This window comes from Aythya ferina, assembly GCF_964211825.1.
Source record: "Aythya ferina genome assembly, chromosome: 4".
Taxonomy (NCBI): Eukaryota; Metazoa; Chordata; class Aves; order Anseriformes; family Anatidae; genus Aythya; species Aythya ferina.
In genome coordinates, this window is record NC_140300.1 from 30234798 (window position 1) to 30249445 (window position 14648).

General features: G+C 39.0%; 1 protein-coding gene across 6 annotated transcripts in view; it reads left to right on the forward strand.

Moving 5' to 3' along the window:
- The window catches only part of LOC311435952 (epigen), a 65030-nt gene that overhangs the window by 5334 nt on the left and 45048 nt on the right, over positions 1-14648 (forward strand). For 5 of the 6 annotated variants that reach the window (XR_014692504.1, XM_084517532.1, XM_084517529.1 and 2 more), the window contains exons 2-6: positions 1754-1938; positions 2517-2639; positions 7317-7469; positions 8208-8315; positions 14011-14103. Coding sequence is in view for 5 of the 6 variants with exons in the window: in XM_084517532.1 (XP_084373658.1) it covers positions 1754-1938; positions 2517-2639; positions 7317-7469; positions 8208-8315; positions 14011-14103 (662 nt within the window). In the remaining variant the exon portion in view is untranslated. Of the gene's footprint in view, positions 1-660; positions 755-1753; positions 1939-2335; positions 2440-2516; positions 2640-7316; positions 7470-8207; positions 8316-14010; positions 14104-14648 lie in introns of all 6 variants that reach the window. The other variant, XM_084517531.1, reaches the window with a different exon arrangement.

The window sequence follows — 14648 nt, forward strand, 5'->3', positions numbered from 1 at the left end:
CACACAGGCGTGAACGTGGAGAAGACTCGAGAGAGCAGGAGAATAAGCAAGGTAGGATCAAGCTGGCATTTGGGGGATCCCAATAAAGCAGGCCTTAAAGAAGAGCAGTTTTGGTAGAAATGCACTTGATCTTTGAGCAGCCAGCCACTGAGGAGAGCACAGGAAGTTGATGAAAGAAATTGGTAAAGCTTTTAAAGGCTAAGTTTGAATTTTGTTGTCACCAGTATCACTCGAGGGCGAGGGTTGGACTTGTCAGTCAAATTTCTTACTTAATGTCACCCTCTGCCACCCACGATCTACCTTGTGTTCCACTTGAAATAAATGTTATTTTAAAATACATTTCAACAGTTGTCATCTTATTGCTCAAAAATTGTCATATTGTTTGAAGGGAATGAGTTGTAGGAGAAAACAGAGTTGGCTACTATTATTTCTGGCCCAGAAAAATGTGTGTTCAGATATTCTGTTCTTCTTTGTAGCTGAGTCCTCATAGCACTGTTGTTCAGTGGTCTGAAATGTAGACAGGATTTCCTCAGCTGTCAGTCAGATAGAGAAGTGAAGTTTAGGTGACTTCTTTTATATAAAGCCTTAGCCTGGTATTTTGGTGTTTTGGGGAATTTCTTCCTGCCCAGTTTATTTAACTTCACACCGTTCTGCTTTTAGCTTCTTGGGTTATTAAGGTTTACCAAGAATGGCAGAAGGTGCACAAATCTCTGGAAGAAGTGAAATGGAGCTTCATCTTCTTGGCTGCTTAAAAGTATGATATCAAATTGTATAGCATACCCTATTTCTGAGTCAGCAACACCACAATTTCTTGCCCTCTGGCTTTCCCTCTGTTCCTGCTTCTTCTTTCCTTCCCCTGCCAAGCAGTAAAGTTGATTTATAAAGGTTGGCTTACTTCATTAAAAAGTTAATATCATAGTACCTGAAAGTGATGCATACTGAAGGCTTATTTCTTGCAGGTTGGAGGGGTGCATTTGGAGGGTTCTACATCCTTGGTTGGGGGTCATGATCACTGCAGTGATGCAGGGAATGATGCTGAGGGGGGCTGGAGTCAGTTGGAAGCACAAGACACTTGAGTTTTCCTCTGCCTTTGCTACGAAGGCAGGGCAATGGTGGTGGGCGCTTCCCAGGAGGAGGATGCTTGTATGTTGTAGTGCTGGTTGAGGTTAAGAGCAAGATTCTGGGAAGGACGGGAACATGAAAACAGAGGGTGTAAGAGCAGCTCTTGACTTAATCAGTGTAGGTGTTTCTCAGCTTTCTTAAAATTAGCTTAGATACGTTATAATCAAGCTTTGGACAGAATCCCACGTCACATATATTGTTTGAAGTAAGTTTGGAGAATGAGTACAAAAATTCCTTAAGACAGAAACAGCTTTGTGGTGTAAGGCTGTTCTTGTGTCCTGTTCCCAAGCACAGGAATCGATAGCTACTAAACCAGATTGGCTATGTGTGCTGGGACGGTGGGGTGTGAGGCAGAAGGCAGGTGAAGCTTCTCTTTTGTATGTACTGGTGGCACTTAAATGCTTTTCAAATAAGATCATATGAAGAAATAAAAAATCCCTTTAAATAAGTGTGTTTTTTTTCCACAGGTGGATTTGTACTGCATTAGTATTTTTTCAAATAATATTTGGAATGTTACTGAATTGGCTAGTCCAAGGACTTGCAAGTGTTTAACACAGTAGATTACACACTTAAGTGTCTTGTTCATGCAATTTTTTAGATGTAAATGTTGTGTGCCTTTTTGTCTTTATAGCGATGAAGCAACCGTTATCTCAGGGACAAAGCTTGCTAAAGAAGTCTTGAAGGAAGTTCAAAGGGATGTGGAATCGTGGATATCCTCTGGAAACAAGAGGCCTCATCTCACTGTTGTATTAGTAGGAGACAATCCAGCTAGCCATATATATGTCAGAAACAAGGTAAAAGCAGCTACAGCTGTAGGTATGTACAATATAATATAAATGTTATTGTAGCAAGGGCAAGATACAGTGCTTTAAATATATATATAAACATATATATCTAGAAGTAGCAGAGTGATCTCCTCTGTATCTTTACTTGATTTTACTCAAGTAAATCCCTGGTCCTGGAATAAGGACCAGTCAGTACAGCATCTCACTTCCAAATGGAAGTAGCTTAAACAGAAAACTTCAACTTTATTGCTCACCATGGAGCTGCAATCTTGTGAAGTAACTTGAAAAATCTGAATTTTGTCTCATAGTAGCAGAACAGTCATGTTACCGGTATTAAAACTTACTTATTTTTATTTTTTTTAACTTCTGAAGCTACTTCGTCAAGCTACTGATTTTTTTTTTTTTTTTTTTGCATGGTTCATCATGAGATTGCACTTGACACCTAGAAATACAGCATTAAAGCCCATAGAATTCAAGTGGGATTTTTTTTGGAAGTACTGCATGATTATTGAAGATGTTTGTCAAGCATCAGGCAGGTTGATAGACAAAATGAGTAAGCTCTGTGTACATAAATTTCCTGATTACAAATATGTTTCTGTTTTTTATCAGGCATTTCTAGTGAGATCGTACTAAGGCCTGAAGATGTTTCTCAGGAAGAACTGTTAGATATGACATTGAAACTCAACAAGGATCCATCGGTTAGTGGTGTATTAGTTCAGCTACCTCTCCCAGGTAAGTGATCTCTTATCCCACCCCCCTAATACAGTCAGCATGAGAGAAAAATGTTTAACACCTTTTGCTGTGGCAAGTCTGTCTCAGTGATATAAGAAACTCCTCAAAACAGGACACATATAATGAAGGACTAAATGAAGAGATTATAGAAATATGTTTGTTGTACACAGAACAACCCTGCCCATTTTATCTATTTGACTTCTCTGGTTTTATTTTCTTCTTAACATGTTGCACTGCTTTTCCTTGAACTCCAAGACCTTTGCCACAGACCTTTGCTCTTCATTCCCTACCTTCTGCCAAGTTATGATACTTAGCAGACAATGCTACAGCCTTTTTCACAGTAGTTGCAATTTTTGCCTGTTCTGTGCTTTCCCCAGTGTTCCAGGTGAGCTCTGTGTTAAGGACCTAAAAGCCTCTATAATATTCTAGCTGATTTACTTACCCCTTTGCAGTCTATGCTAAAAACTCACCTGGCTGATCCATACAAATGAGCTGTCAGTAGCTGGCAAGATGGTCCTTAGACAGAGGTAAACTTTGCAGATTTTCTCACAAACCTACCTAAATCAACGTATTTAAACTAGTGTAAACATTCTTGTGGAGATGTGCCTGAATTACTAGAGTTACTGTAATAAACTGGCACGTTGAGTTTGCCCCACATCGGTATTTCCAGTTGTTGTCTTTTTTATCACATATTTAGAATGTAGGCTATGAAGTGTAGAAGTGGTCTTTTTGGGGGATTTATAGATGCAAGTTCCTAGCACAAGGTGGGACCTGATGTGTGTTAGTGTTTGTAAACAAAACTGGTGATCATGAAGTGGAAGATCAGTTTTTAGGTAAGCTCTTTGTTTCCCCTTTTGTAGTCTTGGTTTTTGCTTTCAGGCAGTTCTTACAGTCTTAATTGTGTATCCCCAAAACATCAACGGGACAGGTGGTATATTTATGGAGGAGGAGAAAGATGTGCTTTGTTCACGTTGATAATAGACTAATTAGAATGAACACTGATTTATGTACTTATTCTTGCACTTCATATTATATGAAAACTACCTAATGGTTGTGCCCAAATTTGCCACCTGCTGGAATAAGTTGGCCACGAGGTGGAAGTATAACACCAGTAAGGAGAAGGAGGTCTTGGATATAAAGAACTATGGGAGCTGGCTGAAAGTGGTGGGTTTGCTTAGAACAAAGATCTGTCTGTAAGAAGAGATCAGGGCAGACAGGGTATTTAACAAGAACTTATACAAGAGATTCAGCACTGACAGCTGAGGGATGGAAAACTTCTGCAATGTGTGTAACGTAGGAGAGAGTCACCCTCCAGACTCCCAATTTGTGGCGGCATTCCCCAGAAGAGGGAGGTGTTGTGTGTCACATATCTTTTTTGCGCTGATCCTACATAAAATAGTTGGGTACTGCTGGCAGAAACACTTGCTATCAGATGGATCAGGATGTGCAATAGGCTTTTGAGCAGTCTGCCTTCGTTGTACAGTGATACGTAATTCAACAAGGGACTGAAGCCTTAGTGATTTTTAAACCTGTTGAACATTTGAAAAGAAACAATCTGAATATGACTCTAGTTGTGCCAATTCATGTGTCTATTGCTAGTTCTTTTAAATGTTTTAAGGCCACAAATAACTGGGTTAACATCCCCTTCAAGAACTACAGTATGTCTGTCACAGTAACTATGTTAAGACTAAATAGTTTTCATTTAACCTCTAGAACTTGCTAATTTGAAGCCTGGCTGTTGCCTACGGTAGTAAAACCTTGGAGTAATTTAGTTAACAGCAGAACCTTTCCAATACCACTTTGTCCATGTAGATATACAGTAAAGGTACACATCTAATCCATCATGAACTGAAAATGTTCAGGGAATTCTTTTTATAATGGATGTAGCTTGGAGTGCTGAATTATTACTTGGTATTATTTATTAACTGCTAAATATCATGCTCTGGCAAGGGAACATTAGAGAGAAGGGCAGAAAAGTCATTTACCTCCAATTTTCCAAAGTCCTTTCAACTTGTACTGTAATGGAAGGATACAAAGCCCAGAAGTTGTGAAAACTTGATCAGTAGTGGCTGCTTACCCCACAGTTGGGATGGCTGTGTGGTTTTGGATACTTATTTATTTTTTCAATAAACTGCACACAGGTGTGGCTTTTGATCAACATTGGGATAAAAATAGAAGCAGAGAATAGCTTTGTTCTCTTTGACTTTTGTGAGATGGAGCAACTTAACTTTGAGGATTATCATCTTTGCCTGAGGAAAACTTCCTTTCTGTGCACCTTTTGAGTGCATTGCTTCTGATATGGTAATGGTTTCGTGGAGAGTTTCCTTATCTCTTCCCTTGCCTGGAAGATGGCTGTGACATGTTAGATGCTTGTCTGAGATAAAACTAAGAAAACGTCATTTTTTTTGCATTCTAAGCAGCAACGAGGTGTGGGACAAATTGGGATAAACATCACATCCTTCTGTTGTGAAGGACAGTGCCAGCCAAAGAGCAACCTGCTTCCATGGAGCCAAGCACTAAAATCATAGCAAGGGCCCCATACAGCTTCTGAAGAAGATTCCCAAGGAGCTCGTCGCTGCCGCTGAACTGCTTCTTCTTTGCTTCCAGTCCGTGTTTCTTGATCCACGTGGCATATTTTAGAATCTCTTTTGTTCCATTGTTATCACTTCCATCAGTCCTCTCTTTTGAAAACCAGTCTTAATTTTTAGTATGTCTGCATTGGAGGCACGCGTTGTTTGTTGTGTAAATAAGAGCTTGGAATGACAGCAAGGAGGTTTGGGTGAACCTCAGCTGAAAGAAGGCTAAGCGTGTTCTGTGAGACTGGCACTAACACACTGAAGAAATGACTTTGCTCCTCTGGAGCAAGAAGGGGGGGGGGGGGGGGGGAAATACTGTAGCCCTGTGGAAATAAACCAGGAAGAATATCTTGTGGCAAGTAAAAGCTACACACTAGGTAATTACTACATATACAATTGCAGCTGTTGTTTCTTGTTGGAGGAACATAGGGGATGATGATGATGATCAAGCTGGCATTCTATAAGCAACTCTGATGAGGCCAGGAAGGTGTCTGCATCTTTGTTTCTCAGGCCCACACCAGCTGATTTGTTCCTAGCTATACAGTTGTACTTCTTTCCAGTACATTGTGCCCTTTTTCTGAAATTCCATAAATCAATTCTTAGTGGAAAAAATGCACATGAAACAGACTTCTCTGCCTCTTACATGAAATTGACTTTTTGCCTGTCTGTTTCAGGGAAGCTGAAGACAGACAGGAAAGACATTGCTCTACGTACTTAACACCTTAATTTCCACAGCCCCGTATCAGTAGGATACAGAAGGAATTCTCCATTTTCCCAAGGGATAAAGTTCCAATCTCAAATCATAATAGTAAAACCTGTTAAGCGTGGTCTGATTTAACTCTAAGGTGTCTTTTGTTTGTTTTAATTGGAAAGCTTTTAACATGAGCTTACCACATTTTAAGTTCCTTAGTATGCATGATATATTTTAATTAGCTTGTTTCTTTTCATGCAAAATAAGACAACACATGAATAGAGCAGGGTGACCACTGAATACCATAAAGATGTCTATAAAACACTGTTATTGGAAACGTCTCAATTTCATGATCAACACTCATTTTCCCTTTATTGGGCTTTTTTAAACATCCTGTTATGTACCCCAAATTGGCCTTTGGGATGTGTCACCCCATAACAGCAGAGTTCAGTTAGGGATCTAGCCTAGAATGGGCATTCCGTCCTTACAGAAGAGATGCAAAAAATAGTTCTGAGATGGTACTAAAGCTTGAGCGTAGTTCTGGAAAATGTTAAATATATTTTTTAAATGTCCTTTCTGGGTCAGATTGGAGACATGTTTTATAGAGCTGTTCCTCTAGTGTCCTAATGTATGTAACTTTTACATTTGGTTTTGTAACTTCTCAGAGTTGGAACTGGCTAACACATATCTTTATAATTATTACTATCAATGTTTATGTATTGTAAGCTTTAAGCAGCTGCAGACTTATCTTGTGTTGCTAGCATGTATGAAAAATGCTTATAATGAATAGTTATAAATAATAAGTTATGTGCAGGTATCTTCATTTCAACTGTATTTAATGTTTGGAGCTCTGTGCTATCAAACATTTTTTTTTCATTCTTAGTTTTCCAGAGAAAAGGCCTATCTTCACCCCCAAATTGGCAAATTCTTTAAAGCAATTGTCATGTTATAAAATTGAAACTGAAGATAAGACCTGTAAAAATCGTTTGAGATTACCATTTACTTACATTTGATTAAAACTTAGTTAATATATCTTGTGGTCTGTTAGAGAGTGATGAGAATATGCACAAAATGATTTTCCTCCTATGATTTTTTGAGCCAAATTATAATTAATGCTTCTAGATTGTAGAAGAAACTCAAGCGTTGTGCCTAAACTCTTCAATAAAGCCATCATTGGTAGCTGAGTATCAGTCTTAAAGTTTGACCAAATCTTTTGTGTTAGCTGTGTTGTTCACTGACTCATTGAATTTCCAGTAGATGACAAGGAGGGTTGAGGTTCTAACTTTCGTTATTGAGGGGGAGATAATTATTTTAGCTAGATGGAACTTTGTTTCTCAGTGTAATGATTCAGGTAGGACTGATGACCCCTGACAAGTGAAAGAAATGTAATTTGAAAGCAATGTTTCCCAGACCATATAGATGAGCGAACAGTTTGTAATGCTATCGCACCCGAAAAGGATGTGGATGGATTTCATATTATTAACATTGGACGTCTGTGTCTTGATCAGCCTTCGATAATACCTGCAACTGCTGCTGCCGTGTGGGAAATAATAAAGCGGACAGGTAAGAAACTGAACAATATTGAAACTTTTATTTAAGAAGCAGAAAATGAATGAAGTCAGGTGTAAATGAGAAGGTGTGGGCTATCCTAATGTTTTGCACTCATTGAAGAACAGTGTTTAGGAGATTAATCTAAAAAATAAGGAGGTGCCAAAGATAATGAGATCTTTATTTTTATTTTTTACCAGTATTGTAACTATTAATTAAGTGTAGGTGGTGGTTCATGTGAAATACTCAAAGCATCTTTTTTACTTCCTTTCTGCTTGCTAGTGTTGCAAGGAACTTAAAGAATATTACTTAACTTTGTGATTAATTATAAAATACAAGATATCCATTTGTAATTTCTTGTGGGGCAAGGTGGGGGGGGAGAACAACAGAAATGAGAACATGTAATTGGTCACTAGAAGGGGAAAGTATAGTTATAATATGACATCATTTTAATGTGTAACTATAGATGCTCCTATTGACTGATGTACAAGCTTCTGCTTCACTTTGTGGTCAGAGAACAGAAATTAAGTCCCTCTGAAGGGAGGTTTAGGTGACCTGAATTAGTTGCCAGTTCTGTTTCAACTCTGAAAGTCAAAACTTGTTTTGTGGCTTCAACATTGTGGGTTTCCAAGTCGTATTGGTATCAGCATTCTGCAACAGCAAATAATTATATATTGGGCATTGAGAAGGGGTTTATCTCAAAATAGCAAAATAAAATCTTGTGCTCTGTTTCCTTCTGTGTTTTCTTTGAAGGAATCCAAACATTTGGAAAAAATGTTGTTGTAGCTGGAAGATCTAAGAATGTTGGAATGCCAATTTCAATGCTTTTACATACTGATGGAGAGCATGAAAGACCTGGTGGTAAGACGGTCAATGTTGTCAAGTATTTTAATGCTTTAACTTGCAAAATCATTAAAATTAAGCTAGCCTGAGGATTTGGATAAAAAGAGAGAGCTTCTGTGTATTGTGTGGTAGTTGCAACTGGAGCAAGGAAGTTAATTTGCTGATATATTTCCTGATCATTTCTCAGGAGAGAAGGTTAGTTTCTGGACTGAACATTTTCTGGTGTTATGTCATCACTTTCTTAACCTTTTGAAACAGCTTCCATTTAAATTAAGGATCATTTCCCAACTTAAATGATTCTGTGAATGGGACCTGGAGCAACCTGACTTAGTGAAAGGTGTCCCTGCTTATGGCAGGGGAGTTGGAACTAGATGATATTTAAAGGTCCCTTCCAACCCAAACCATTCTATAATTCTAAATAGCTAGCACCAAACATTAAGGATAGTACCTGACAGCCTAGCCTTAGAGCTACAGCAGTTTGTATGATGTTTATACTAAGTACAATAGCTGATAAGCCTTATCTTCACACTTATATAATGCTGATTTCAAGTTTTTCCATACATAAATAAAAGCATTAAATGTAATGCTTGTGTTGTGCTATGCTGGTTAGGCTGTGATTATGAGAACACTAATTACCAATGAAGTAGCTTTTCAGCATAAGCTTTATGATACTATTTGTTGGTCTGGGGGATTTTTTTCTGCAGTGCAGTTTGTATCCCCTTGGAAATCATAGGCTGTAAGGGAAATGTTTTTGAGTAATTTTAATTATAGAAGCATGTATGTGCTGCTGTAACTATGTTGTAGGAAACAACAACAGTATTCTATGTAATGTTTATTTTTGCAGGTTCATTTTGATGTTAGAAACTGCCACAATGGTGTGCGCAAAGGAGGTAAACGTGGATGTTTAATCCCAGGCAAATTTAATAGGAGTGGAGTGAAATCTGTTATTAATATAATGAAACGCTAAAAGCTTCTTACTAATCATAGAGTTGGTTTTTCCATTCAGCCTCTGTGGGAAAGTTGCTATTTGAAACTTCTCGGAGTGTTTGAATTGTAATTACCATTGGTGTGTAATTCTGGTCTCATCCCCATTCCTGTGAAAATTAGTAGGATTTTTGCCATTTACTGCAAATACTGGGTTCCGTGTAGTACTGGCAGTGCTTTTCAGTGATCCCACAATGAAGCTGGTAAGAGGCTTTCTTTGGTTCAGATGTACATTGTAACCTACTTCCATGTTTCTCAGTGGGAAATGAAGAGGTTTAGCAACCTGTGGTTCTTTCAGCAACTTATTCTAAAACCCTAAGCAGTGGCACAGAAGTTTTCATGCTGTAAATAGTGTTTTGTAGTTGTCACCTTTTGAGTTAGTTGGGTCCGTGTCTGAGTTGTCTTATATTCTGGGACTGTAGCTGTACTTTGGCTGGCCAACAGTGTGACTTGCTCTTGGGAGCTGGTCTGTGAGCCTGCTGGGCTATGAATTAGTTTTGTTCTGCTGCAAGGTAGCCTGCCTAGGCTCTCATTTCTGGCATAATGCACACATACTTCACCAGCAGCGCCATTTGCTGGGGTTGTCATTTATGCTATGCATGTCAAGTGTGCTGTGTGGGGACAGAAAAACATTCAAATATACCTCTCCCCACCCTGGAATCTAGATGTGAGAAGAGTTAACTTGTTATTGTTACCTATTAACCTTATCTTTGCTTATTCTGAAGAAGTGGATGCCTTTATAAGGCAGTCCTTGTTTTCCAACCTGCAAAGCAGTAGTATACAGTGTAAGGCATCTGACAATAAGAAAATAAAAACATCTGTTGTTCTTGCACACTAAACAAGCACTAAACACGTATTGGTTGTGTACATACTAATAAATCCTTTCCAAGCTGAGAGTACAGTTTGCACTCCAGACGTGGAGTGGGCTACCTTTGAAGATCTGGTTGGTGTTCTGCAGTTAACTATCTTGTCCTGCTCGGAGCAAAAGCCTGGCTGGGTGTGGAGGGGAAGGCAGGCTAGACAGCGGTTTCAGCTCTACCACAGTGGTTATCACAACTGAGGGACGTATTGTGACAGAGGAGAAGCCAAAGTCAGTTGAGATAAACTGAGACAAGCAGTGAAAGAGAATGAATAAAGCTAATGGTGCCTGAAATGGAAATGGGGGAGGTGGATCTAAAGTACAGATCGGAAATGTGAATGTAATAAAAGTAATAGCTGAAGTGGAATTATCCTTTTCACCTGTGTTTTAGCAGCTGGTAGCAGGTCAAGATGTACGTGTTAGAGATACAAAACCAGGTAGCTTTAGCAAGCGTGCAGTTTCTAGATGAAATGTTTTGAACATGAAAATGACTTGTAAAATTGCAGATTTTTATTATTGAACAGTGGCAGGCTTTCCTCTATGTGCACATTTAGAATGGTTTAAGCTCGTTAAGACAAATTAAGTGGAAGCTTTTTTCTTTTTCTTTCTGACTTTCTGTTGATGATGTTAGAGCCCAGAAAAGACATTGCAAGTGCTGACAAAACACGTTCAGGTTATCAGTCAGGATAGGGTTTTAACAGCAGCTGGTACTGACTTTGTGAAATAAGTGTGGTTGAAAAGTGATGCCAGGTGTATGGATAGGTTTTTAGGTTTGTTTTGGTGTATTTTTGTTTGTTTTTGTTTTTTGGTAGTAGGTTTTCAATTCTTCAGAAGCAGAACTGGAAAGCTGGGGTCTGTCTTCATCTGTGACATGTAGAAACTGTAACGTCCTGCAGGTGGCGATAACTGATCATGTAGGAAAACTATCTGTAAATTTACAGAGCAATTTGTGTTCTTCATAGACAGGTCAGGAGACTTTACATTATAAGCTAGGGAATTAGCTTCGCAGTATCATGCTAAACCTTATTTCCTAAATATCTTCCTCTGTCTTCTTTCAGCACAAGTAACAGTGTAAAAGTAACTTTCTGTTTTGGTCTGATCTCAAATGGAAAATCTACCCTTTTGGAGGTGTCTGTAAGCTTCTGGGCTTACCCCTCTGGAAGGTGGGGTTGGCTTTTTATTTATTTATTTATTTTGTTGGGAGTAATTGCTTGGTTTCAGGAGCTGACTACAGACATGCATTTCAAAATTATTGACAGGAAATGATTTTAATTCTTAAAAGCTGTGAATATTCATAACTTTGGATCTAATCCATTGTTTTCTCTCATCCTGCTTGCTGAATATAGTACAAGAAGTAAAAATAACCTTACTATATATGTGGCTTTTGAAGTAATGATTGTAGTTCCAGGTAGAACATCTTTCTTATCCTTACCTGAACATATGATAACAGAATATTACTGTTCTATTCAAACTTTTCTTTCCAGAATCCAGTGTTAAGGATGACTTCCATGTGTGAAGGATCACCCTTCATAGAACAATTCCTAGAGAAGGGATGTGTGTCTCACCAAAGGACAGATGTGATTCTCCTCCAGCAGGCAGCATTTTGTTTCAAATTTGTTTTAGAATGAGTCCTCCAAAGGAGGAAAACTATAACTGTCTCTACAGTCTGTACGTGACTCAAGAATGTGTGAGACCTCCATAAAAACAAATCAGTAATTGGAGAGATGATGCTTTAGATTAGCAAAATCAAAAGTAACAATGAATAATTATTTTGTCATGTTCCTTTTTTTTCTTTTTTTACTATTATTAGTTACCCTTTGGATCAATAAGTGACTTTGGAGAGAGGGAAAATAGAAGGAATCTAGACATGCAAGCTTTATGTACTGTTTGGGGCCTTTCTATCACAAGAAAGGCTAGCAGTGCAGAGATGTTCTTAAGACGATTGTCTGTCTAGGCTTTTGATAGACTTGCATACATAGGAAATAAAAGAACACTGGTGAAAGATGTCTGCTGGCAATTCTCATTTCAAGAAATTGCTTCTGTACATCTGTACTTCTATGTCATTAACTGAAAATACTTTAATTTGCTCTCCTTGAGGACATGGTATGAGGTGTAGAGACTGAAGGAGGACAGGTGATAACTGAAGGAGGAGGGGGATGAAAGTTGTGAGAAAAGAGCCGAGAAGTCAGAGTGCAGTCTGGTTGAAGATGAGATGCTTGAGGAAGACAAGTAATGAGATAAGAGGTCCAGATTAGACAGTCAGATGCATTCCAGAGGCAGCCACTGTGGTTGTAAAGACTGAGGTGGCAAAAATCTTAAGTTTAATGGCTAATAATGTGACTTTGGAGCCCATGATGAATTAATTGAAGGTGGAGATGAGGGGATATAACACCAGACAACTACGCAGTACAAATAGTTGTGAGGGAGAAGCATGGCATCAGAATATGCAGGAGTTTCATTTAATAGCTGCTAGTTTTGCTGTTTTCATGGGCAGTCTTAGAGGGACTGCTACCCTTGGTGTTGCACGTGGTGTAAGACCTCAGTCCCTATTTCCATGTCACTTTTTGTGTGCAGTGGTCTCTCCTCAGCATCTCCCTTCATTTGCACGAGGTTTTTTATGCTCTAACAGCGGGGTTTATTTGTAGCTTCTTGCCAAGCAATGTGGATACATGCAGGAGCAGGCCCCAGAGCTTTTGAGTTTGCCCAAAAGGATGTGGTCTTCTGCTTGTGATAACTTCAAACACTTCCTACTCTGGTATCAAGTAAGTGTTCAGCAGTTTTTCCTTTATCAGGAGATAGAAAAGCTGGTAGGGCATCTGCAAAATCTGAGCGCCTTTTAGTCAGTCTCTTCCATTCCTGTTCTTGCACTTGAGCTACGCAAAACAATTACTTTAAATGCTTTGTGTGTGTGTGGAAAAATGTATGCGTTTGATGTATTTATTCCTGAAGTGGTTACAGGGATAAACATGCTCAGATTCATCCAACTGGAATCCTACAGATCATATAAATATTGATGCTGCTGTTGATTGTGTTCTGCATGTATATTGAAGAACATCCCTCCTCACTGAAATCTGTTAGTGTTCCAGTTAACAGGGGGATTTTGCTGTCTGCCCCCTGCATGCAATTGTTGGTTAGACAGCGTCTAAGTGAAGACCTTTGGCCCAGAGTGTCACTGTTGTCATGGCTGCTAAGCCTGTTCCCTACGCAATTAGGCCCTGTGAAGAGAAGAGCCTTGGTTGTCATCGTGTGGCTTTGGTCAGATGATCAGCCGTGCTCATTCTTGAGAGGGGGCACATTAGTAAGTAATGATGCTACTTCACTGAACGTGAATTACTGTTTGTTCCTTGAGCAGTAAAAATTCGTCAGAAACAGAGGCCAAAGGCTAAGCACTGACCATACAACAGGAGGTCAAAGGAAGCGTTCAGGGAGTTTCGGGACAGATGAATGACAAATGTGGTTGAGGACAGAGGTCTGAACACGCTGATATTATATTTGAAGCTTTAGTTTGTGACAAGCAACTGAGCCTTACGGTGCATTCCACAGGTTGTGCTTAATAATGTAGGTGACAAATTCCATGCTGGGTTTCTCTGTGTAATTCTACTAAGTGTAATGAAGCTGATGGAGTCAGTCCAAGGTATATGAATTAATTAATCCTGCGTGAGTTTTTAAGGATAAGCACTTCTTCATGCGTGTAAAAGGCAAGTGTTACAAGCGTTCTGACTGTGCTGAAGTAAGTGATGCATCCCAAGACAAATTTGACGGTCATCTTTACTGTTTCTGGTGGACCACAATGATTCACATGTACCTGAAAGTAAATGCTTTACAGGCCTTCTGTATGTATCAATTAATTGCCCGTCTTTTGCCTTTCAGGTGATGCTACAGTGACCATTACTCACCGATACACGCCAAAAGAGCAGCTCAAGATCCATACTCAACTTGCTGACATTGTCATAGTAGCTGCAGGTAATACTAGTTGTTAGTACTCTCATCACAATGTTTACAACGTAAAAAGAAAAGCTTGGTGTCTGTTGATAGCACTACTAGCTATGTCACCTGTTTTACCAAATATTTGGTGCTCATGCTTGCTGAGGGTGTTGCAGTACGTAGGATTTCTTGTAAGAAAGGCAAGTGATCTGGCTCTTTGTTCTTGCCCTTCACATTTGCAGACTCATAAACTGTTTCTCATCACATGTGACACCTTTCCCTTAGGGAGACTTCAGAGTGAACTCAAGACTGGGAACCAGTTAGTGCATAGTTTATACAGGTATAATTATGTAAATTAAAACATTCTCTGTACAGTGCAAAAACCGTGAGTCATCTAACTTTTGACAGGAGGGTTTCTTTAAATCAGCTGGAGGCTGCATTCACGAAACAATGGTATCTTTTTCTTGCTGTTGGAATTAAGGACAGCCTTGGCAAATTAAATGGTAGTTTTGGTAACATATGCATGTTATTCATGGCTGATTTTTTTTTTTTGTTGGTATGTTGACAATTATCATGTCAAGAGG